Below are 25813 nucleotides of genomic sequence, written 5' to 3'. Positions count from 1 at the left end.
ATGTACAGATGCAGGCGTGGCTGCTTATGCCTGTAGCCACCCAACATACACACACACACCATGCAGGGGGGCTGCACAGTGGGGTTTGCCATCTGCCAGCCTCGCTCCTGGTTGTGTGAGAGGCCCTGTCTCAAAGAAACAGGGCTGAGAGTGATGAAGCAGGACACTCAGTGTCCTCCCTGCAGACATATGTGCGCGCGCACACACACACACAGAGACACACTCACACATGTGTGTACATGTGCTCCCACACTAATAGTAGCCCTTAAGGCAGCAGTTCACCTCTTACAGGCTGAGTGTTGCTGACTCCAGCTAGTTCCCATACAGTGTGTGCCTCTAACCCTAGCTGAGGACATGGCTGCCACGGTGTAGCTGAGGGAAAGGCTCTCATTGTAGATGTGAGGGAGAGAAAGTAGTAGACAGAAGGTGGCCATGGAAGGGGCTTGGGCATGACGGGAGGGAGAGGAAGGCAGAGAGACTGAGGGCAGAGAAGACCAAGGAAGAGGAGCCAAGACAGCAGGTAGCTGAGAGAGCAGGCTATGAGGGAATGAGAGGCTTGGGGAGGGAAGCCCATGGGTTAGAGAAGTTCAGGGTAGGGATGGGGTGAGGAGCAGAGGAGCCAGGATGCCAGCACGGGCTCGGGTACTGACAGGGCCTGTGGCTAACAGCACCACAGCTCCCCATTTGTATGGAGTTTCTTCTGGACCTGACAGTAATGATGGTTTTAAGATGGTAGGCAATGTTTTTGGAGTGAATAGGTTATCTCTGTAGCCAACATTTTTACATGTTGCATTGATTTAATTTTTCCCTCTGAGAACTGGCTCATATTAGATCATAAACTAAGTGAATGCTTAGAGGAAATATTAAAATATTCTAAATAGAAGCTCCAACTCATAGCAATTCATTTATTTGCTGAGGGTTGAATGACTCATATATTTGGGGAACAAATGGATCAACAGGAATTACCTTTTTAACACCTACGAGGACAAGTGTTTCTGGGGTGTGTGAGAGAGAGAGAGAGTGGCTGAGGAGAGACAGGGAGAGAGACAGGTGGGGGAGAGAGGGGAGAGAGAGAAAGAGATGGAAGAGAGGAGAGGAGAGAGAGGGGGAGAGAGATGGGGGAGAGAGGGGAGAGAGAGATGGGGGAGACGGGGGAGAGAGAGATGGAGAAGAGAGGGGGAGAGAAAGATGGGGGAGAGAGGGAGAGAGAGATGGGGGAGAGAGAGATGGGGGAGAGAAAGAGATGGAAGAGAGGAGAGGAGAGAGAGGGGGAGAGAGATGGGGGAGAGAGGGGGGAGAGAGGGAGAGAGAGAGGGGGAGAGAGGGGAAGAGAGAGATGGAAGAAAGAGGGGGAGAGAGAGATGGGGAGAGAGGGGGAGAGAGATGGGGGAGAGAGAGATGGAGGAGAGAGGGGAGAGAGATGAGGAAAAGAGGGGGAGAGAGAGATGGGGGAGAGAGGGGGAGAGAGAGCTGGGGAGAGAGGGGGAGAGAGAGATGGGGGAGAGAGATGGAGGAGAGAGGGGGAGAGAGAGATGAGGGAGAGAGGGGGAGAGAGAGATGGGGGAGAGAGGCAGAGAGAGAGATTGGGGAGAGAGGGGGAGAGAGAGGTGGGGAAGAGAGGGGGAGAGAGAGATGGGGGAGAGAGGGGGAGAGAGATGAGGGAGAGAGGGGGAGAGAGAGATGGGGGAGAGAGGGGGAGAGAGAGCTGGGGAGAGAGGGGGAGAGAGAGATGGGGAAGAGAGAGATGGGGGAGAGAGAGATGGAGGAGAGAGGGGGAGAGAGAGGTGAGGGAGAGAGGGGGAGAGAGAGATGGGGGAGAGAGGGGGAGAGAGAGATTGGGGAGAGAGGGGGAGAGAGAGGTGGGGAGAGAGGGGAGAGAGGGACCTGCTGCTTTAGTTCGTTTTTTCCCTGCCTCTCTTTCCTCAGTGGTAAAATACTACATAAGGAATTTTAAATGAGGTGATGAAAACATGCTTCAAAATGCAGAATGCCGTTTGCATCAGCACATGCTGGGGCACCGTCTTGGATTTTTGCATTAAAGGGCGGCTCTGTGGGTATGGCAGGCCTTCTAGCCTGTCCGGTTGTGTGTCCACTCCACGCAGGTCAGCAAGGGTTGACTGCGTGGCCCGATCCCTCCTTCCCTTAACCGGTGATCTCTCGGGATGATACGTACTCCACCCTGATTTTAATTTCTGTGGAATGTTAGGGAGGCTGCCTTTACTTCACTGCATGCTACTTTTGTGTCTGAACTGTTCTCAAGACTCTGAGAACCCTGTCAGGCTAAGTGGAAAGAAAGTGAGGAAGGATAAGGGAAAAGGTCAAGATCAAGTTCTTTTTCCTCACATGACAGCTGGGATGGCCGGCCACGTACCTGGAATTGACCTGCCTCAGTACCGCAAGTGCTGGGATTACAAACATGAGCTACAGTGCCTGGATTTTCATGGGTTCCATCCTTTCTCAGCTGACCAAGTCTTTCTTAGCTTCAGATCCACAGATACTTGAAAAGATCCTTCCCTCAGGGGACCTGGTGGGCTGTGCCACCTCAAAAAAAGTTCCCATCCAGGGCGAGGAAGATCTGAGGGACTAAAATGTGTTTACTCTTGTAGGTTTTCATACTATTTACTCGTGCAGTGTTGGGCTTATTTCCTTATACCTCTAAGTTTAAAGGTTTCACCCTCTGCTGTATTTATTTAGATGCCTCAGCTGCAAAAGGCATACCTTGGCCCTTAATGTATGATGCAGGCGCTCCATTACATGGAAGAGTTGAGGTTCATTGAGGCTGCAGCAGGCTTGGAGTGCCAGTTTAGAAGTCCAAGTTTAACACTTCGATTTTCCAGGCTGTACCCGCGCCATGCAAGTGCGCTGAACAACCTTGGGACCCTGACAAAGGACACTGCAGAAGCGAAGACATACTACCAGAGGGCGCTGCAGCTCCACCCGCAGCACAACCGCGCACTCTTCAACCTGGGCAATCTCCTCAAGTAAGTCACATGGTTTCCTTGCTGCAGGGTGACCTAGGGAGTTCAGACATCTTGGTCGACTGCGCTGCTGCTGCTGCTGCTTTGTCCCGGCGATGAGGAGTTTTCACACTCGAGACAGGAGACAGGGTCTCCCTGTGTGGCCCTGGCTGTCCTGGACTCACTTTGTAGACCAGGCTGTCCTCGAACTCACAGAGATCCTCCTGCCTCTGCCTCCCCAAGTTCTGGGATTAAAGGCGTGCTCCGCCACGCCTGGCTCCTAATTCTATTTCTTGTTAGCTAAAAGCTGTATTTGTCAGGGTGACTTCTGGGATCAGTTGTAGATGGCCTGCCAAGAAAAGTTAGTATGTCCTGTGTTACGCAGAGAGCCTCCTGGGCTTCCAGTCCCTGTGGACCCTTACGAAGGGCTCTTTGGCGCACCCCGTCCAGAACTGGCTTTCCGTTATAGACTTCAAAGAGAGCAGTGCTCTCTGAGGGAAATGAAGGGCCTGACCGGGATGGGATTCATGCTCAGCTTGGGTTAAGGTAAAAACAAACAAACAAACAAACAAAAACAGAGTCAGGCTCGTTTGGAGTTAGACTGACTCTCAAGCAGGGTTGCAAAGTGGTTCAATAGTTGAGAGCAAGTACTGCTCCTGCAGAGGACCAGAGTTCAGTCCCAGCACCCACTCTGGGCAGCTCTTAGCTGCCTGTAACTCCAGCTCAGAGCATCTAATGCCCTTTCCTGGATTCCATAGACACTGGCTTACATGTGCACACAGCTATACAGACACATACACACGTAGATGAAAATAATCTTAAAGCATAGAATAATGACAGACCAGAAAGCCTGAGCAGGGTGAGTTCTACCAAGACAGCTAGCTGCAGGCAGCACCTTTACTTCACGTTCGAGCCCTGGGAGTTCCTTGTGAAGTTGTAAGGATGCAGGTTTGAATGACACTGCGGTGTCTATGTGTGCTTCATTTATGGCTCAAATCACTGAGTGGGTAGAAAACCCCGCAGCTGTCTCCTCAGGTAGCTGGCTTCTACAGCACTGCTTTCAGAGACCTTCGCAATGAGCATTTTTTTCTCAGCTAAGCTGAATAGCTGGCTGCAGAGTGAGCGAGAGTCCTTGTCATGAGTGTTGTCCAGAGTTCCTTGCTCACTCTGTGCAGCATGGCTCTGTGGCAGGGGTCCTGACCTCTCCCTCTGGCTACGTCTGGCTTGCACTGTAGGAAAGGATGCTTTAGAACTTGGTGATGGCTAGCTACTTGGCAGTGAGAGAAGCTACTGACTCCCCAGCAGAAGGCTTTCCCTCTCTCGGTAAAATCTCTTACTCCCCAAGTCAACAGTACAACTTTACATCCATACAAGTCTGGGGTGGCGCCGGGGGCCTTCATTGCCAACAGGGGAGGGAATGGGGCTCCTAGGAAGAGGGGAGCAGCCATGTCTCAGAGTGCAGTGGATGAAACCAGGTTAACAGCTGACATTTGTGTGGTGCGTCCTGACAAGTAAGTTATATGTGGGTACAACTGTGATATATATGTGCGCGTGCGTGCCTGGCCGCACTACATAATTTCCTCACCGGCTCCTCTAGAGAGCTCTGTGGACCCTAGGCTTGTAATTGACCCCGGATTGAACTCTGCCCTTTGGCTCTTTGTCTTTTTTCTTCACATTCCTGTGTTTCCTAAGTAGATCCCAGATCCCAGATTACACAGTATCAAGCTGTGCAGGAGCCTGCCTTGGCCATGTATAGACTTCCTGATAGTCTGCCCATAGGAAACAGTTGAGTTTGTTTTCATTACCCAGAGGTTGCATTGCTAAGTGACTGGGGAAGTTGAGGCAGAAGGCTGCACGGCTAATCTGCATTTAGATGGCTCTGAGCTTGCCTTTGCCTCCCCTAAAGGGCCTGTGAGCTAGTAACAATAAGTGGAAACCAGGAAAAGGGTAAGAATGTTGCAAAGGGGCGAAGTGAGGGTCTGCTGTTTCTTCAGCATCCTTATGCTGGAGGGTCTCTTGAGGCAGCGTTTGAGTTGTTGCCATTTGCTTTATGAGGCTGGGCCTCTTCCTGTGGTGTAGACTTTAGTGCTCACTCCGCATGTGACCAGCACAGATCTGACCAGTCCTGTTTAGAAAGGACGCCAAAGTTCAGGTTAAAGCAACCCCTGGCCTGTTAACTCAGCAGACTAACCACTGCCTCCTAGTGGCCCACGTGGAAAGTGCCAGCCAGCTGTGACGTGGTCACCAGCTGCCTGCTAGAAACAGCGTGAGAACTCTGTATGCAATGCCAGGAAGTCATATTTTACGGTATATAAAAATGAACTTTAATCATATCTTTAATTAAACCCTTATATATCTAAATTATTATTTTAGTGTGTGATTAATATTTTACAATGATTTAAATTTTTAGCGTAAGACATTGAAAATATGAATTAGATAGCATGCGTTCTAACACTAAATCTGTGAAATCTAATACATATTTGATATTCACAGCCCATTTCAGATTAGCTATATTTAAAGTGTACAATAACCACATGTGGGAATGGCTTCTCTCTTGACTTGACTTTGAAGGAAACATGGGTCTTTGTCCAGGCCTAAGTTTCTCTATCAGAGAATGCCAGTCAGTTCACAGCAAGTCACTGGAATTATATGACAGACCCCCCCCCCACACACACACACTCCCTGCTTCCTCAGTGCACAGGAGTTACCTGCCTGTATGTGGTCTCATTCAAGCTGTTTCTTGAGACATTGGCACTTCTCTGTTCAAGCCTGTACAGCACATCATGGTGGAAGACCAGGAAGAAGCAGCCCTCAATTCACATTGATTAATAATGATTTTTCTTGAGACTTAAAACATGGAAGAAGAAAACAAAAAAAAAAAAAAGAAAAGAAAAGAAAGAAGAAACAAGAATAGCTTGTGATTTTTATGGGCAAAGATTGCAGGAATCCTCAGTGTGTCAAGAGGATACAACAGTGTTTAAGGTCAGGGTATGGGGACGTTCATACGAAAGCATAATTAAAGTAGATGCTGCCGTTTGTGACTGAAGTGAAAAATGAATAATGTGAGGATTCGTGTCCTACCACTGCCACAGCCCCTGCCACCCACATTAGAGGATGAGGGTGTCCAGAGTGTGTCCGTGAGTCTGACGGTGGGAACAGTGACAGGATGTCCAGGAATGCCCAGCTGTGGAGCTGTGTGTTCAGCTGAAGTACAGTGTGTGGTGTGTGTTCTCTTCTTTAGTCAGTCCCTTCAGGAAGAAGACTAAAGAGGGCATACAGACATAACCATTCTTTCATAATAAACTTAAATGTTTTGGCCAGACTTCCTCACAGCACCTCCATTAGCCCACGCGTGTTTAACTTTATGAGAGATGTCTATATACGGACAAGATGGTAGATCTCTACCTCTCAGCTTTATTTTCTTCTGAGACAGACTTTCACTCTGTAGCTTGGGCTGGCCAGAAACTCACAGAAGTCTCCTTCCCCAGCCTCCTGAGTGCTGGGGTGACAGTCACAGACTTGACGTAAGCACAGAAGGGCCAGTTCAGTGGCTCCCGGTGCGTTTCCCGCGACCTTGCCACCGTGTGAGCTCATCAGCTGCGAGTAGACATGTCCTCGGCCTCACGTCTCCCACTCCCCCTTACAGTGGCCTCCGGAGTGACAACTGCCTTTCCTGTCTCCAGCCCTAGTCCAGTCTGTTTCTCCTACTTCATCTCAGCCTGACTCTTGCTACCTTTCTGTAGGTGTCTCCAGCTTCCAAAGCCAGCTCGGCATCTCATGTGCCATCTGGATCTCCATCTCTGCATCTCATAGTGTTCTCTGCGCTCTTCCAGCGTCACCAACGACTCCAAGCAGAACTTTCACTGCTCCACAACCTCCGCTGTCATCAGAAGTGACCAGTATTGATGTCAGCCCCCGTGTCTGTTCACCCTTCCCTCCAAGGCTGCTCAGCTCCATTGCACTTGGGTGTTTTCCAACATGGCTGTGACACTAAGTTTCTAAGTGTGAAGACTTTTTCTTCTGCAGGGTTAGGGTTAGTACCTGTATTCTGACCTTTGACCTTTGGTCTCTTACCCCTGCTCACCTTTCCTTTCTTCCCTTCTCTTCACTCCTACTGACCTTTGAAGGGCTTGTGATTGTTAATTGTCACTTTGTAGCCCTAGGTGTCTCCTCTCTGTGGTTTTCTTTCTGCCATCAGATCTCCTGTGATGAAGTGAGCACAGATCTCCCCACACCACCTCACGGCCTGCTCATGGCCTCCTCAGGGCCTGCTCACGGCCTCGTTAGACTCCCTCTGTTCAGTACATCACGTGACATTGCTTTGCTCCTTTATCTAACACCCACTCTTCTTCATCCTCTCTGTGTACTCAGGAGCACTTGTGGTCATTGCATTGTCACAGAATCCAAATGTCTCAGTATTCAGGATTTTTTTTTTTTGCTCCTCACCACTCATTACCACTCTTCTGTCCTCTGTAAACCCAAACCCAGCCAGTACTGACCACTTGTCAGTGTGTGAAAGACACCTGCCAGATCCTGCCAGACTGCATTGACTGAGGTCCTTAGCAAGGCTTAACGTTGAAACAATTCTACTTCATTGAAAATTCCCCATTTCCACTGGCTTCTTCTCCCAGTCAGTGGCTGTGTAACAGATTTATCTGGGAAATGAGAAAGTATGCTGTGACCTCAGGACTAAGAGCACAGCAGACTGTTACAGCACTTCTGTGAGCACTGCCCCCACAGCTATGTTCATGTCATGAATTCCTGAGGCTCTGGCAGTGATAAACAGAGCCCAGGCCAGAGCAGAGTCCACAGGAAGCAACTCTTAAAGAGCTGGGATTTGTTTACATTCTCTGCAAGGATTGCAGTCCACTCTCCCTGCACAGATATTTCTAGCAGAAGCAAGCAGCCACCTAGGCTGCCTTGAGTCTCCAGCCCTCACTCTTCTCTTTGCCTTTGCAGTTGAGCTGCTGTTAGCCCTGTAGGGCAGCCCCAGAGTGAGGGGCTCAAGGAAAGAAGAGTCCAGTAAAAGTCTAGTGGAGCGTGGCGGCCACTGGGAACTTCTTTTGTAGACACAGTCATGTTTTAGGACACCAACACTTCAGCCTTTATCGTGAGTCAACCCAGCAGGCTTTGGCTTTGGTACAAAAGCTCAATTTGGTATTCTGGTTGTTGGAGGTGGGGGTGGGTGGTCAAAAGCTTTCAAGTTTAAAAATGCTCTTTGTACACCACTAAGAGAAGCAAGAAGAGCAGAAAGAGGGGTGTGTGTGTGTGTGTGTGTGTGTGTGTGTGTGTGTGTGTGTGCGTGCGTGCCTGCAGGCTGCATTCCGGCAGCACTTGGGGAGGTAAGGCTTGGCTTAAGGACGACTCCTTTCCTAAGGGACGCACTGTCCGTTCTGCTAGCTTCCCTCCCCGTCTGCCTCCCACAGAGTCCGGTGTCCCCAGCCTGTCCGCTGGGCAGCACATGGACTTTCTGCCATCACCCTTCCTTTTACCTTCCTCCAAGTGACAGGAAAGGTCACCCTTCCTTATGACTCTGTCCTCCAGGAGCAGTAGGGTCCCACCCCCATGACTCTCTTGTCCAGACAGAATGACCAGAGCGAGATCACATGACAAGAAGCTTCAAAGAGGGCCTTGGCATCCAGTGCTTCCTGTGACAGCAGACTATGTCCTCGCCTGGAACATGCACTGATCTCTGGTTATCATGGTTAGCTTACAGTGGCTCTGACTGCTCATGTATAAAGTAGAAACAATTCTAGAAACTTCTTTTTTCTCATACTAAATGTAAAGCATATGAACACTGTGTATAAGGAGCCAGCATCCGAAACAATGAAGTAGTATTAGCTGTTACTGTGTCACCTAGAAACAGCACCTCATGTCCAATCTGAAGCTCAGCTCGTACAAGGCACGAGTGGTCGGCAGCCGTACCCTACCTGTGCATCAGTTAAACAGCTTAAGATGAGAGTCCGCTGCTACGAGACTCCGATCTCTTCACTCACACAGAAGATAGGCCAGCTGCTCCCAGAGAGCTCAACCAGAGTCTGCGCTTACCTACAACGGGGCAACTAGTCTCCTAGTTCAAGTGTAGATAGAGAGCTTGACAGCCCCTTTCTCTTCAGCCAGAGAGCCAGCTGCTGCAGCATTCTACCTTTGCTGAGACCCTGCCCAGTCAGGAGCTGGACATCACACCTGACAGAGACAGCACTCAACCCAGTGACTAACAGAATCCCAGCACAAGGGTCCACCTCCTCCGCCTCCAGCTGTGGGTAACAACTCCTATCCCAGAGGTAGAACTGTTGGTGCCCTCTAGAAGTTCCTAGAGGCTTTAAGATGTGATGTGCTTGATGTCAGGTTACGTGGGACTGGTTCTGACCGTGATGTGATAACTAGTTTGGTGTTGGAGCCTCACCTGTAGCCCAGACTGACTGTATGTACTCAGCGGGGCCACGGGAGACAGGCATTCTTTACCCAGGTGCAGGGCAGTGCCTGCCCAGGTGCAAGGCAGTGCCCTCCCAGGTGCAGGGCAGTGACCTCCCAGGTGCAGGGCACTGACCGCCCTGATACTTGCCAAGTAGACTAGGCTAGCTGGGCAGTGAGCCCCAAAGGTCCACCTGGCTCCAACTCCTAAGTGCTGCGATACAAGCTTGATACCACACTTGCCTGTAGAGGTCAGAGCCAGGCCCTTGTGTTTGTATAGGAGGGTCTGTACCAACGGAGTCCTCTCCTAGCGATGGGAAGTGATCAGAGCTTTCCAGACTGCACTGTTGTGTAGCAGGAATATGTCTTCTGGCTGTTGTGTATAAGTTTTTTTTTTTAATTTATTGATTTCTTATTATGTATACAGTGTTCTACCTGCATGTACACCTGCAGGCCAGAAGAGGACATCAGATCACATTACAGATGGTTGTGGGCCACCATGTGGTTGCTGGGATCTGAACTTAGGACCTTTGTAAGAACAGGTGGCTCTTTTAACCACTGAGCCATCTCAACAGCCCTGTTGTGTATAAGTTTTATAAAATTCAAGCAGAAAAGTATGTGTCAACTGCAGCCAGCCAGATGCTTTTGTCCAGTGCATTGACCATGGTGCCCTCAGGAGTCCTGTGTCGAAGCTGCACAGAGCGACCAGGAGGCCTTCCCACCCTGTGTGGTGAAGCAGATCTCAGACAGCCATGCTCACCAAGGCCGTCTCCTATGGGACCTGGGCTTCAGAGGAGCTGCTAGTGTCTCCTGTCAAAAGTCAAAGTCTGCACTGTGGAAGCATTGTTACGGCCCAGTAGCAGCACAGCACAGCAGTGCAATGAAGGACTCAGTGATGCAGAGGCCCCTGCCCACCCCACTCCATGATAAAACACAGCAGTGCACTGAGGGACTCAGTGATGCAGAGGCCCCTCCCCACCTCACTCCATGATAAAGCACAGCAGTGCACTGAGGGACTCAGTGATGCAGAGGCCCCTCCCCACCTCACTCCATGATAAAGCACAGCAGTGCAGTGAGGGACTCAGTGATGCTGAGGCCTCTCCCCACCTCACTTCATGGTCAGGTGGGGGTTCCTGTTCATTTTTCCTGATCAAGGTACTTGTTTTTTTCTCATTCTTTCTCTGCCTCCCTCCCAGACCCATCCAGTCAGCATGTGTTAGCCAACTCTGGGAGAGGCTGCCCTGGAGTGTGGTCCTTCAGCCAGTGCCAGCTGAAGAAAACCGTCTTTCTCTCTCCCGGCATCATGCCTGTGTTGCTTGTTCCTCCCCTAAGGGTGAGCCTCTGCCTGCTTCCCCACCTCTGTGCTGGGCCTTGTCTGGCTTGAGCGTGCCCAGGTCTTGTGCCTGCTGACACCATCCTTGTTGAGTTCACACCTGCGTCTATCTCACTGTGTTTGGAAAGTGCTCTTTCCTTGACGTCACCCACCACCTCTGGCTCCCAGACCCTTTTACCCTTCCTCAGCACAGAGCCCTGAGCAGTGAGGCAGGAGTGTGACACTGAATCCACTCACGGCTGAGCACTCTGACGTCTCTGACCCACTACACAGGGACCACTGGTGGGTCTCTGTGTTAATGACCCTCTGCTCTGAGGAGCTGACAAGTCAGCGACTCTTTATCTGCTACTCACACTTACCCAGTGCAGTCTCTTGGTCAACTCTTCCTTGAAGCAAGCAGCTGCTTCTGTTGAGATGGGTGTGGAACTACAGACAGGAATCCAGAACCATTTGTAAGTGAACAAACTTAGCACGTCTCTAATACCTATCATTGAGACGGAGCCAGGAAAGTGACTGTTTTAAGTTGGCGCAGAGGGAAGCACAGGCAGTGCAGAGTTCCCTGTGAAACCAGAAATGGCTGAGCGGCACGATCTTCACAGTCTGAGCAACATCTAATTCCTACTTGATATTTTTCTTATGAAACCCATCCTGAGAGTATTTCTGGCCTTGGGAACCTGTTCCAAGGAACCGGAACCTTTGGAGGTTCCGGGGCCCAGGGTAGTTTTAAGGGAGTTGAATCCTGATGCAAAAATTCTAAAAGGTGTGTATTTAAGTTTTTCTGTTTTGGTTTGTTGGTTTGGTTATGGTTTTTCGAGACAGCGTTTCTCTGTGCTGCTTTGGCTGTCCTGGAGTTCACTCTGTAGACCAGGCTGGCCTAGAACTCACAGAGGTCCACTTGCCTCTGCCTCCCTGAGCCCAGATTGTATTTATGTTTAACGCTTGCTTCTATGGATAACATGGTGCCAAGCAAGGTGCATGTGGCTCATAGTTGAGGCACGCTAGTGGCGCTCCTGTAGAGAAAGCTGCCTCTACAGGGGCATGCTCTTACTGTCATTCCTTCTACTCCGGCCATCACTGGAGGTGGCTTTGAAGACCTTTAGTATGGGCAGGTGATTGGACTGGAATTAAAAACAATTAAAAAAGATTAGTAAGATTGTCTTAGACAGTGTTCTATTGCTGTGAAGAGACACTATGACCAAGGTAACACTTTGCTTGTTGGTTTTGTTTTGAGACAAAGTTTTCTGTATATTGCTGCCTGTCCTGGAACTCCCTCTATAGACCAGGCTGGCCTAAAACTCACAGAGATCCACCTGTCTCTGCCTCCCAAGTGCTGGGATTAAAGGCGTGCATCTGCCACTACCACCCAGCTCCTCAAGCAGCTCTTATAAAGGAAAGCATTTAGTTGGGACTGGCTTACAGTTTCAGGCATTTAGCCCATTATCATCATGGCGGGAAACATAGTGGCACACAGACACATGTGGTGCTGGAGAGGTAGGTAAAAATCCTACATCTGGATCAGCAGGCAGCAGAAGAGGAGAGACACTGGGTCTGGCTTAAGCATTTGAAACCTCAAAGCCCACCCCCATGTACACACTTCCTCCAACAAGGCCACCTTCCAATAGTGCCACTCCCTGATGACCAAGCACTCAAATCTATAAGCCTGTGGGGGCCACTCACTCAAACCGCCACAGAGGTGGAGCGTCTACTCACAATGGAGCTTAAAATTTAGTAAAGGTCACAGAGCACTCTCTGGGTGTTAGGATCCTAGAACTTAGTGTATCACTAAATCTCCTGAGGAAGAACACTCAACAGAGTCCTCTCTCCCAGAATTCCCTGGAAGAAGCTCTGGTGTCTCTATTTCCACTGTGTCACTCAGATGGACATTAATGGGTCCTCAAAGACTCGCACTCACAGGCTGTGTTAAGTGGTAGTTAATCTTATGAAAGGTCTACATTTCCATTCTAGGTGACATGAGTTATTATAAGGGAAAGCCACTAGCCCATTATTATAAAATTATTGTGTTTTTTTCCCCTTCTCTGCTGATTTTGAAGAATTTTCATCCAAATGATGTCCTGTAGGACTGATTTTCTGCCTTAATTTTGTCAGTCTATATCCTCCCTTGTATTCAAGTAGCTTTTCTAAATTAAACTTAGTAGAGACGCTTTGACGTTCTAACCATAAAATCAGTGGTCAAGTATTAGGGTTAAAAATTGAGTTTTTGTTTGTTTGTTTGTTTGTTTTGCTTTTAAAAAATGTACAAATGGAAGAGCGACTTGCAGTATGTTTGTGAGAAAATGTAAGTGTATGAAACCTCACAGGCTCTGTAGAACTCCAGTTGACCAAATGAACCAACAATAAAGTGCTGAGAGCTGTGGTGTGAGTATTATAGCCAGCAGCTGTCAGGCCACAGTGCAAGGAGGAGGATGTGTGTGCAGAGGAGCCAGTCAGGAGCTAACTGGATCCCAGCGAGGTGAGGAGGCAGACAGACGCTGCCTTTGCTGGTTAGTTTAATTGACTGGATAAAAAAAATTAGAGTCTTCTCTGTTCAGTTCTGAGCCCCATTTCTCAATTGGGTTATTTGGTGTGGTGGTGTTTAATTTCTTGAGTTCTTTATATATTTTGGATATTAAACCTTTGTCAGATGTAGGGTTGGTAAAGATCTTTTCCCAGTCTGTAGGCTGTTGCTTTGTTCTATTGACAGTGTCTCCTACTTTACAGAAGCTTCTCAGCCTCTTGAGGTCTCATTTATTAATTGTTGACCTTAAGGCCTGGGCTGTTAGAGTTCTGTTCAGGAAGTTGTCTCCTGTGCCAATGTGTTCCAGGCTCTTCTCCACTTTTTCTTCTAAACTGATTTAATGTCTCTGGTTTTATATCAAATGGTGGAGAAATACTTAAAGAAATGCTCAACCTCCTTAGTCATCAGGGAAATGCAAATCAAAACAACTCTGAGATTCCATCTTACACCCATCAGAATGGCTAAGATCAAAAATTCACATGACACCACATGCTGGCGAGGATGTGGAGAAAGAGGAACACTCCTTCATTGCTGGTGGAAATGCAAACTAGTACAACCACTTTGGAAAGCTGTCTGGCACTATCTCAGAAAACTGGGAAAAAGGTTTCCTCAAGACTCAGCTATTCCACCCCTTGGAATATACCCAGAAGATGCTCCAGCACACAACAAGAAAATATGCTCAACCATGTTCATAGCAGCCTTATTCAGAATAGCCAGAACATGGAAACAGCCTAAGTGTCCCTCAGTAGAAGAATGGATAAAGAAACTGGGGTACATTTACACTATGAAATACTACTCAGCTATTAAAAACAAGGAATTCCCAAAATTTGTGGACAAATGGATTGAGCTAGAAATGATTATAATGAGTGAGTTTACCCAGAAGCAGAAAGACTCAAATGGTATATACTCACTTATATCTGGACACTAGCCCCAGGGGCATGTCCCATGAAAGTCTTTACTTACCAGGAAAGTGGGACAGAGGGGAGGACATCCTATTGGGACTCTAGGTGAGAGAAGCATGGGAGAATGGGGAAATAGAAGGATCCAGAGGGGCCTAGAAACTTATAAGAAGAACATTATGATGGGCGGATCTGGGCCCAGGGGTCCTGCTCAAACTATGGCACCAGCCAAGGACAATACGTGCAGTAAACTTCAAACCCCTACCCAGATCTAGCCAATGGGCAGGACATTCTTCACAGTTGAGTGGAGAGTGGGGTCTGACTTTCATACGAACTCTGGTGCCCCATATTTGACCACGTCCCCTGGATGTGGAGGCCTGGTGGCACTCAGAGGAAGGATAACAGGCTACCAAGAAGAGACTTGATACCCTATAAGCATATACAGGGGGAGGAGGTCCCCCTCAGTCACATTATAGGAGAGGGGAGTAAGGGGAAAATGGGAGGGAGGGAGGAATGGGAGGATACAAGGGATGGGATAACTATTGAGATGTAATATGAATAAATTAATAAAATATATTTAAAAAAAGAATAAAAAATCAGAGTCACCTGGAGGGAGGGAGCTTCGGTTTAGGAAATGCCATCATCAGATTGGGCTGTGGCCATGTTTGTAGGGCATTTCCTTGAGAGTTGACTGGTGTGGAAGGGCCTCGCCCTCCATGGGCAGCACCCATGAGCAGGCAAGTGGTCCTGGGAGGTGTGAGGATGGCAGCTGAGTCTGTAGCTTTCTCCCATGGCTTCTGCTTCTGCTGTTGCTGGAGTTCCTCATGCGGCATCCCTCGACGATCCGCTGTGATGGGGAGGTAAGCGGAATAAACCCTTCCCTCCCAGCTTGCTTTTGGGCTCTGGTGCGTACTGTAGCAATAGAAAGCAAACTAGGGCACCTCCGCTGGGGATAGCCAAACACCACCTACAACACACAGTGACATTGTCTTAGCTGTGAGGAGACACCAGGACTCACTGGGGCTGCCTTACAGCTCAGAGATTTGGCCTGCTGTCATCATGGCAGGAGGCGTGGCAGTGCACAGGCAGACATGGTATTGCAGAAGGAGCCAAGGGTTCTGCATCGGGACCAGCAGGAACAGAGAGACTCTGGGCCTGGCTTGAGCATCTGAAGCCTCACAGCCTATCCCTCAGTAGCACACTTCCCACAGCAAGGCCACACATCAGATGATGGCACTCATAAGGTTAGGGAGCCTACGAGGGCCATTTTCATTCAAACCACCACATCTGCCAAATTGAATCCCTAACTCTAGGACTTTTGAAATTACAGCTTTTCACTCCCATGTCTGCGGTAGGAGTTTGCCTTCTGGGTGAAACTATGAGGTAACAAGCTGCTTCTGCAGTGAGCTGGGACACAGTGGTATTAGGAAGGAGTGACCTGACCTCCCCTGCCCTTGAGAATACATGGCACACATAGCCGAGATCTCAGCTCCCTTACAGATCACCTGGGAAGTGCGGATGGGGCCCAAGGCTCTGTGTGGCAGCAGGCTGCCAGGGGACATTCTGTCCCACATAAGTCACACTCTGAGCTGCAGGCCCATGCAAGTGGGGTAGACTTCTGAGCAGTTCAAATATGCAGCTATGACTAAATCCCAGTGCTCAGCAGCCTGAAGTGGGAAGCTTAAGTGGGTACACAGTGACCCAGAAATAAAATAGCAAAAGCATGCTTTCAAAAAACTTTAGCCTTCCCTGGATTTTTACTATGCTCACTCTATTGGACTGGTCTCTGGGATCAAAACAAAACAAAACAAAAGATGAACCAGCTCCAACATAAAGCCCACAGAGAGCACACACCCGAGTGCTAGGATGCTGGAGTCATAAACTGTTGTCGTGGGAGAGTGTTCCCTCAAGGGCTTTCAGGGCTGGCCTGGCACACAGGTGAGTGTGTGCCCATCCCAAGGAGAGTGAGGCAGCTGGGCAGCCCTGGAGAAGCACGAGGAAGAGGGTGACGTGTAACCAGAGCCCTTTGACTCTCCTGCGTGTGGATTTTTACCTTAGAAAAACAAGCACACTGTCACGCGGGGCCACACTCAGAACTGAGTCTATACGGCTGTGAAGGTTTATGAGAACAGTCATGACCAAGCGAGGCTGACAGGAGACGGCCCCCGTAAGGCCTGTGCCTCGACCCTCGAGGCCATGGGCTGTCTGGTCTCCAAGCTGCATTTTATATTTCACATTTACAATACCTGGCATTTAACATCAGTATTTGTGGACGTTGTTTCAGCAGCAGTTATTTCTGCCTGAGAGTGAAGTTTTCGGCTTCAAAGACAGTGAGGTCTGGTGCCCTCTTCTGGTGTGCAGGCATACACCAGGGAACAAACCAGCATCCCCCTGTGGCCCCAACAGCAGAAGGGTCTTTCACCCAAGGACAGGACTTGACTGCCAGGCTTCAAGTCAAGCCAGTGTGCAGTGAGAACACAGCAGCACATTGACTTCCCCTTCCCAGCCAGTGGTCGCAGTGCTTTCTAACTTCATAAATTGTATGTGACACTTTCTTCTTTGGATATAAACCATCAGTGGACATTTTGGGCAGGCTTGTCCTGAGCCAGCAGCACCGTTAAGAAGTCAGATTGTGAAGCTCAGTGTTTAAAAATGCTAGTTGCTCTTGCAGAGGACCTGACTTGATAAGATCATCTATGTTGGATGGCTCATAGCGCCTGTAACTCGAGCTCCAGGGCATCCAGCACCCTCTTCTGAACTCTGTGTACCTGCGCATGGGCTATACACTTTTAAAAAAAAGATTTATTTACTTGTTACATATACAGTGTTCTGCCTGCGTGTATGCCTGCACACCAGAAGAGGGCACCAGACCTCATTATAAATGGTTATGAGTCACTATGTGGTTGCTGGACATTGAACTCAGGACCTCTGGGAGAGCCATTTCTCCAGCTCCCGAGATACACATTTATAAACATAAAAATAATCTTTAAAAAAGGATTTTTGGCCTGTGGTGCTATTAGAAATGGGCACAAAGTAGGGTATGGTGGCACATGCCTACAGTCCCAGCACTCTGGGAAGCAGAAGCAGGTGGATTTCTGTGAGTTCAAGGTCTAAAAATGAAGCCAGGACAGCCAAGGCTACACAGAGAAACCCTGTCTTGAAAAACCAGGGGGGGGGGGTAGGAAAAAGAAGAAGAAATGGGCACAAGCCATCTTCACATCACTGTACCCAGTTCAATGTCCCCAGGTGATGTCCCCAGAGGGCAGCCTTGGGGTGAGTGCTTCTTGTTGTTAGGCTTGCAGACCCTTCAGTGCATAGCAGGTGTGTCGGCTACTTTTCTTGCCACTAAGACCAAATAGTTGACAAGAAATTTAAGAGAGGAAGGGCTTCTCTGGGTTCCCAGTTATAAAAGGTGTACAGCCCATCTTGGTGGGGAAGCCTGGCCTTAGGGGTCTGAAATGGCATTGGCTCCACAGTCAAGAAGCAGAAAGTGGACAGATCTGGTCTATAAAACCTCAGGGCCTGTCCCCAGTAACTACGCCCCTGCCCCCACCCTCCAGTTAGGCCCCAAGACCTAAGAATACTAGTTGCTCTTCCAGAGGACCTGCGCTGAAGAGAGCACCATGGCGGGTGGCTGTCCACAACGCCCATAACAGCATCTGCACCAGCCACCAGCAGGGGAACAAATGTTGTTCAGGCCCACGAGCCTGTGGGGCTCAGCACATTCAAGCCAGCCACGGGAGCAGGGGGCAGGAGGGTGGTGACTCGTGTCCTCACTGCCTTCCCGTGAGAATCCAGACACGAGAAGAGACTGCTAGGGCTAAAAGGAAAGGAAGTTTGAAGTTTAAGCGGAGGTCAAGGCAGGAGCTAACGAGCCGTGTCCTCCTCCCCTCCTGCCGTCCAGGTCCCAGGGGAAAGCGGAGGAAGCCATCCTGCTGCTGAAGGACTCCATCAAGTACGGCCCGGACTTCGCCGACGCCTACTCAAGCCTGGCTTCCCTCCTGGCTGAGCAGGTAACTGTCCCACTTACCCTCACAGTGTGTCTTTAAATGCTCTGTCCAGTGCGCCCGCCAGCATCATCACAGGCGTTTGTGGAGACGACATAACCAATAATTGGCAGCTCCTGTCCAACCCTGGGTCTCACCTCGGCTTTGCTCTTGATCGGCACTCAAGTCCTGGTCTTCTCACTGTACAGGATGTGGACACCAGAGCGAGAAGGGTGCTCTTGGCCATGATGTGTTTGCTCTCACTTGGGGTCAGTGAATGTCGAGAATAATACATGACATTTCCTAGTGTTTCTAAAATTACAAAAATACACTAATGCTCAGCATTTTGCCCTATTCTCCTGCGGTTGCCTGTGCCCGGGTTGCACTGGAGAGCTCCTCTTCCGTTCAGGGGTTTCTGGGCTCCTCTTCCGCTCAGGGGTTTCTGGGCTCCTCTTCCGCTCAGGGGTTTCTGGGCTCCTCTTCCGCTCAGGGGTTTCTGGGCTCCTCTTCTGTTCAGAGGTCTCCGGGCTCCTCTTCTGTTCAGGGGTCTCCGGGCTCCTCTTCCGTTCAGGGGTCTCCGGGCTCCTCTTCCATTCAGGGGTTTCTGGGCTCCTCTTCCATTCAGGGGTTTCTGGGCTCCTCTTCCGTTCAGGGGTCTCCGGGCTCCTCTTCCGCTCGGGTTTCTGGGCTCCTCTTCTGTTCAGGGGTTTCCGGGCTCCTCTTCCGCTAAGGGGTTTCTGGGCTCCTCTTCCATTCAGGGTTTCCTAGCCAGAGCTTGGGCGTTCCTTCCCTTTGGTCCCACAGACCTGTTTCTGTTGCTATTTACTTGTGACGTGACTATTCTCTATCTTAAGACCTACTAGGAAGAACAGATGGCAAGCTGGGCTCCCGGGAGACCCGTGGGCACAAGCAACCGCTCTGAATCGCGACCTCCCTTTCGCTTGTCTTAGTTACTTGAAGTCAATTTTCAGGATCTGTGGTGTTTGCCTCGCTGGCCCTGGGGAGCGCACACATGCGTTATCTCCTATAAGCTGAGCGATGGTGTCGCTAACACACACACAGGTGACCCTGACAGTGGTAGGTGCTGCTGCCAGTCAATTGCCAGCCCTCCCTTAAAATCCAAGCCGAGACGCCCTGCAGCAGTCACTCGGCTGAAACAGCAGCAATGATTCGATCCCACACATCAGTTACCGAGGGTACAGTTTACACAAAAACATTTCAAAAGTTCCAACAAGTAGCAAAATTAGGATAGCCTATAAATATTGAAGTGATAAATTATAAGCTTAGTTTTTAATGTTCTAATACAGCCATTCCTAGAATCTTTCTCAGACACAAAAATCTGTGGATTTCTGGGTCCGAGATATAAAATGGCGTCATAAATAAACAACTTCTGTGCACATTTTTAAATTACTTAAACTTAGTGCAGTGTACAGTAGCTATGCAAATACATGCTACAGTACAGTGATTAGGGATTAAAGAAACATTAGTACAGACACAGTATTTTCTGAGTGTTATTTATTTGTGTGTGTGTGTGTGTGTGCACACGTGCATGTACATGTGAGTGAGTGTGAGTCTCTGTGTGTATATATTGTGAGTCTGTGTGTGAGTGTGTTGTGAGTGAGTGTGTGTGTTCTGGGTGTGTGTTCTATGTATGAGAGAGATTGTGTGCAGCTACATTTGTGAGTGTGTGCTGAGTATGTGTGTGCTATGAATGTGTATGTTATGAGTATGTGTGTGAGTGTCTTATGAGTGTGTGTTGTATGTGTGAGAGTGTGTGTGAGTGTGTATATATGTGTGTGAGTGTGTTATGAATGTGTGTGAATATGTGGGTGTTATGAGTGAGTGAGAGTGAGAATGTATGTAACTGTGTGTCTACGTGTGAGTGTGTCTATGTGTGTGAGTGTGTGTGATTGTGCATGTATGTGTGCCAGAAGAGAAAGTCCAGTGCCTTCCTCTGTTACCCTCTGCCTGTCACTGAGCCAAAGTTCACTGTTTTGGCTACACTGGTTGGTCAGTGAGCCCTGGCATCTAGCTGTCCTTACCCAAGTCGCAGGGTTATAAACACACATGGTCATGTGAAATAGGGTTAGAGTCAGGTCCCAAGGCTTACCCAAGGCTGAGACAGAAGACTTACCCCCGAGCCTCTCCTCAACCCCTTTCTTCAGGGTTTTGATCCGAGGTTTGTTGAACCTGCAGATAGAGGGGCAATGTGTTCCCAGAACGGTGCAGACAGGCTGTAGGCAGAAGGCCTATCTGGAGTGGGTGGTTTTCTTGCCTGTTGACATACAGTGCTTTAAAGTAAAGTGACCCTCATGGTGTAAGTTTTGCTCCTTGACTGCCTTGGTGTACGTTAATGAGGATTTTCTAGAGAAAAAAACCTGCCTGCATCCCTCAGTATCACGTTTTCTCGCCTCACCCTGGCTCCCTCATCTTTCTGAGAGACACACCCTGCCTCTGCCCATGACGCAGGCATGTTAAGCACCTTCCCTGCTCAGGCATTTTCCTCAGCCACCACACTTCTCCTACACAGATCTATGTCTTTCTTCCTGCCATGACAGTCTCTACCACATGATGTCGTGAGGTCTGTGATGACCCTTTCCCCCTCTCTGCCATGTCTTCCTGCAGCTGGTGTTTGCTGCTTTGTGGGTCCTTTTCCTCTGCCTTCTCCATTTTTCCTCTTCCCTTCAACTTCTAACACTAGACATGAGAGAAGAAGGACGGAGAGGAAAGGGCCGCGTGGGTGTTAGGTCATTCCTGCTGTCGAGCTCCTTGGTGCAAGTTTGACCCCATCAGGAAATCTAATTTCTTCTTCTTTTCCTCCTCCTTCTCCGCCTCCTCCTCCTCCCCGTCCTCCTCCTCCTCCTTTTCCCCCTCCTCCTCATCATTTCTTTCTTGTGCATGACTACTTAACAAACCACAACCAACCGACAATCCACCTGCCTCTTGGGGCTTTAGCATTAATAAACCCTCTGAAAAGTTCCCAGAATTCCAAGCATCACACAATCACACAAATTATTGCTGATGGCAAAATCATGTCCCTTCTAGAGCATGAGGAAAATCATAGTCAGCTGCTGTGAAGCAGCCCCATGTCCCTACACCTGGGATTAAAATGAAAACATATTCTCATACTATTTCTCTCTCTCTCTCTCTCTCTCTCTCTCTCTCTCTCTCTCTCTCTCTCTCTCTCTCTGTGTGTGTGTGTGTGTGTGTGTGTGTGTGTTTAATAAACCAAGATTACAAAGTGCTCATTCCATCTTCCATCACCTTCTCCTGCAGCTTTATACTATCTAAGGTAGCTTTGTGTGCTAATGTCTTTCACCCAAAGTCCAGCTCTGACCGGTCCAGGGGGAGCCTGGGATGGGATGCAGAATTCATCATTCACTTCATCTCTTAAGTTACTGAGCTGATGGCTCAGGCAGCTGATCATGACAGAGGATTAAATGAACAAGGAAGCGTGGAGGGAGGCAAGCGTTCCTTCTCTAGTGACTCGGGGCTGGCTGTGCTACTGAGGAAAACTTAAACTGACCACCTTTTTTCTTCTGTCAGGGCTCTGAGCAGCAGCTTCTACCCGCCCTTTGAGGCCCTTTAATGTAGGGGGTAGTTCAGTCAAGAATAGCTTCCTGAGGTGAACAATGGGCTAAAGTATCTGAGGGGCTGATGGTGGAGCCCTGAGCCTGTTCACTTATTTGTGAATCCACGGGGGATGAGAGAGAGAAAGACAAACAGACAGACAGACAGACAGACAGACAGACAGACAGACACAGACACACACAGACACAGAGAGACAGAGACAGACAGACAGACACACACACACACACACACAGACACAGAGAGACAGAGACAGAGACAGACAGACAGACAGACACACACACACACACACACAGAGACAGAGACAGACAGACAGACAGAGAGACACAGAGACAGACAGACATACAGACAGAGACAAGACCACTCACACATAGAAACACTCGAGAGAGACAATGGATGAGGAGAATGGCCTCAACATGCTTTACTGCCCTGGTTACATGTCTTACACCCTGAGCGGAAGCTCTCTCTGTCAGAGAAATCATCACCTCATTCATAGTCAGCAGGATTTACCGCAGAGACAGACAAACCATTACCGTGGAGAGCTTTCGGTGATTACATGTTACTGTGCTAAGCTAAACATGTCTTTATCTAGTCTCACATTCCAAGACACAAAGTAGATTAGGAAGGACAGTGTTTTATGCCTTAAGCTGACAAAGCATAAGGAGCTACAGCCAAACAGTTTGTGTTTTTTGACATTGAGATCTGTACGTAATTAGACATGTCTTGGTAGTCCCGTCATTTCCTGGGATCATGGAAGCACAGTCTGCCTCAGGCCTGACTCCTAGTGAGGCTCCTTGAGAGCCACAAAAGTATTTACTGCATCTGTAAACTTTCTGTCGACTACTTAACTTCTTCTAAAATTGTTTGAATCACATCAGGAATTCTATTATCAGGAATTAGCTCATCTGAACAGCAGGGAGTCTTCACAGAGATCCCACAGGAGGATGGTTCAATCAGAGTGGGTAAATACCCAGAGAGTGAGGGCTCACACTATGCCAGAGCATAGAGAAGAAGGGGTGTCAGAGGCTGGAAGCAGTTCTGGGGTGAACCCCAGTAAATACCTTGCAAAGTACTCAACTACCTGTTAGGATTCTGCCCTATTCTGCCTACCTATGACGTCATTGCCTACCTGTGATGTCATTACCTACCTGCTGCTGGGCATGGCCCTGCTCAGTATATAGAAGGACAGACCTACCTCGCCCCTCCCTCTTACCTCTCTCCTCCCACCTCTCCCTCTTCCTCTCTCTTACCTCGCTTTCCTGTCTCTCTCTCCCTCTTGCACTCTCTTCCTCTCTCTGTCTGTCTCTCCCTGCCCCTCATTTCCTTCTCTCCCCAATGCTCATATAACAGGCTTCTCCATATAGTGTCTGTTGCCTGCCATCTTATTTCTCAATCACTAAAGCCACCTTCCAGAAAGCCCACATGCCTACTGAACTTCCCCACGTCAGTGGCTCCTGACAGCTCCTGACATACCCGCGTCCAGAATGTTTGACTCTGTCAGGGTAGTTGTTGTATCTATTGCAATATTGTCACGCCTATCAGGCTGCATGCAGTCAGTAGATTCTAGATTCGTGAGTAAACAAATAAACGTGGAGAATGTGCAGTCCCCACTCCAAAGCCTGTTGGATTGTACTCCTGCATTGCAGAGGGCAGGACTGGGGCCACACTGCGCTCATCGACTCCTGCCTCTGTGTGATGATCCGCCCTGCCCTGAAGACTAGTGTGGCCGCCATTCACTGAGTCTCCATGAAGTCCTGAGGGTGAGCGATCCATGCTTCTGTGTTGGAAACACTGACCGTTTCCCCCATATTAAATTTAGCTCTAAATTTCTTTCCAATCTCGGGCATGAAGATCCCGTATCTTCTGGGATGGTCAGTTCACCTCTGCTGATGGCCATGTGGCCTTCATTTGCTGCTTGTCTCCTGTGCTGTCCTTGCTTTTACATTTGTCATTTTTCTTAATTCATATTCATTTCATTATGCAGCAATGAGCTGCGAGTGAAGCTCATGCTAATAGTGTCCAGCTCAGGTCTTTTCCTCCAGCTCCCCGGCAGGCAGTGGACATTCAATAAGCAAAGTCGCACTTACACCTCCATGTGATAACCAAGTCTGTTGTCATGGGAGCTCTCTATGGACTGACAACTCTTTACACAGTCCACCTTTCTCAGGGTCATCTTTTCTTTCTTTCTAAATCCTCTTGCTTCCAGAACAATTCGGTTTCCACTTCCTACCCAAACTTTCTCCACTTTCCATTTTGTGGTGTGTTATGTCTCCTGAGATCTCTGTGTTCGGCTTTTCCCATTGCTGTGAACAGATACCCCAGAAACACAGCACACAGCTTGTAGGTACAGTCTGCGGTGGAGAAGTGGCTCTGTGGGGGGCGGGGGGATGCCTGGCTGCTGTGGGCGCAGCTGTTGGCCTCAAGACTTGCCTTCGGTGCCCCACCTCCTCCCCCACAGCCCACCTCTCAGAGATTCTGCTTTCAATCCAGCAGCACAGCTGCAACCAAAATGGCCCGCACGGCCCTCTAGCCATGACATCAGCATAAAATGCTATTGATCATGTTTGCATGGATCATGTTTGCATGGATCATGTATTTTCATTTCTGGGGTTAGTATCCTGAGATTAAAATTTAAACCACGTGTGGCAGGAAGATGGCTGAGTGGTGAAAGCACTGTGGTGAAAGCTTGAACACTTGGATTTCAGATCCTCAGATCCCACATACAAAGGGAAGTGGGCCATGATTGCTGTCTGTATCCCAGCACCTGGGGCAGCAGAGGTGGCTCCTCTGGCTGGTGGGGGAGCAGAGGCGGCTCCTCGGGCTGGTGGGGGAGCAGAGGTGGCTCCTCAGGCTGGTAGGGGAGCAGAGGCGGCTCCTCTGGCTGGTGGGGGAGCAGAGGTGGCTCCTCTGGCTGGTGGGGGAGCAGAGGCGGCTCCTCTGGCTGGTGGGGAAGCAGAGGTGGCTCCTCGGGCTGGTGGGGGAGCAGAGGTGGCTCCTCGGGCTGGTGGGGGAGCAGAGGTGGCTCCTAGGGCTGGTGGGGGAGCAGAGGTGGCTCCTAGGGCTGGTGGGGGAGCAGAGGCGGCTCCTTGGGCTGGGGGGGCAGCAGAGGCGGCTCCTCAGGCTGGGTGAGAAAACCTGCTTCAGTATATAGAGTGGATTGCTTCCACTATCGAGGGAGACACACAATGTTGTCAGCTTCAGGCCTCCACATGCATGCATTCACACAGATGTGCACACACACACACGCACACACACACACACACAGAGCATCACATTTTTATTTTAAGTATTGATTTTCGGTGTTTCAGGCTTATCTTCCTCTGACCACAGGCTTCTTTAGAAAAGCATGGTCTTCACTATATCCCCCGCTGCTCTCTGGCCTCCACTCTAATTAGTGCTCTTGTTTATATGCAAATAAGGCATTAACTAGTGTTAGACTTCTGGGCCTTACTAGATATCCCAAAGTTTCATCTGTATTCCTTTTCTAAGTTGATGAACCTAAAGAGACTGCTTTAAAGTCACCCAGAAATTCAGTGACCTTGGCTTTCGTATCAGGACCCAGCACGCAGATCACTAACACAATAGGCAAACCCTATAGCAAGTGGCAGTGTGTTGTTTGGTTAGCGAAATAAAGTCACCTTTCAGGGAAAACTTTAAAAGAATAACATATATACTTTTTCCTGAACTTCAAAAGTGTCTGCTGGGATGCTTAAAATAATCTCCTGATTATTTTCTGTGGAAATATGGCAAGCTATTGGATTTCTTACAGTTGGAAACAAATTGTGCAGAAGACCTCCATCTTTTCTGACAGACAAGAGGCGCATCCTTTGGCCATTTTCTTACTCTGGAATGTAAAATATTGAGAGCCTAGAATCTCACTGAAAAAAATCTGGAGTTTTTCTACCCTTAGGGCAACTGTTTTCCACAGGAAGAGACAGAACAGCTATTAGCGAGGACTCAAGTCCCCTCCCTTCTCTGAGTCTGCACATCTTACCTTAAGGTCTAGAATTCTTTTGGGAGGGAACAAGGGTCCTGATACACAATGTGTCAAACAGGAGGTGAGGAAAATTCACGACCTGACATTCTCTGAAGCGACCCTTCCCGGTGGCAGCGCTCTTAAC

General features: G+C 49.1%; 1 protein-coding gene across 4 annotated transcripts in view; it reads left to right on the top strand.

Annotated features, from left to right (window-relative positions):
• Positions 1 to 25813, top strand: part of Tmtc1 (transmembrane O-mannosyltransferase targeting cadherins 1) — a 93097-nt gene that overhangs the window by 48090 nt on the left and 19194 nt on the right. For all 4 annotated transcript variants that reach the window (XM_051155617.1, XM_051155619.1, XM_051155618.1 and 1 more), the window contains 2 exons: positions 2838 to 2981; positions 18023 to 18131. In XM_051155617.1, coding sequence (XP_051011574.1) covers positions 2838 to 2981; positions 18023 to 18131 — 253 coding nt within the window. The remainder of the gene's footprint in view (positions 1 to 2837; positions 2982 to 18022; positions 18132 to 25813) is intronic.

Source organism: Acomys russatus, chromosome 13 (assembly GCF_903995435.1).
Source record: "Acomys russatus chromosome 13, mAcoRus1.1, whole genome shotgun sequence".
NCBI lineage: Eukaryota > Metazoa > Chordata > Mammalia > Rodentia > Muridae > Acomys > Acomys russatus.
This window is presented reverse-complemented; position numbering and strand designations above follow the sequence as displayed.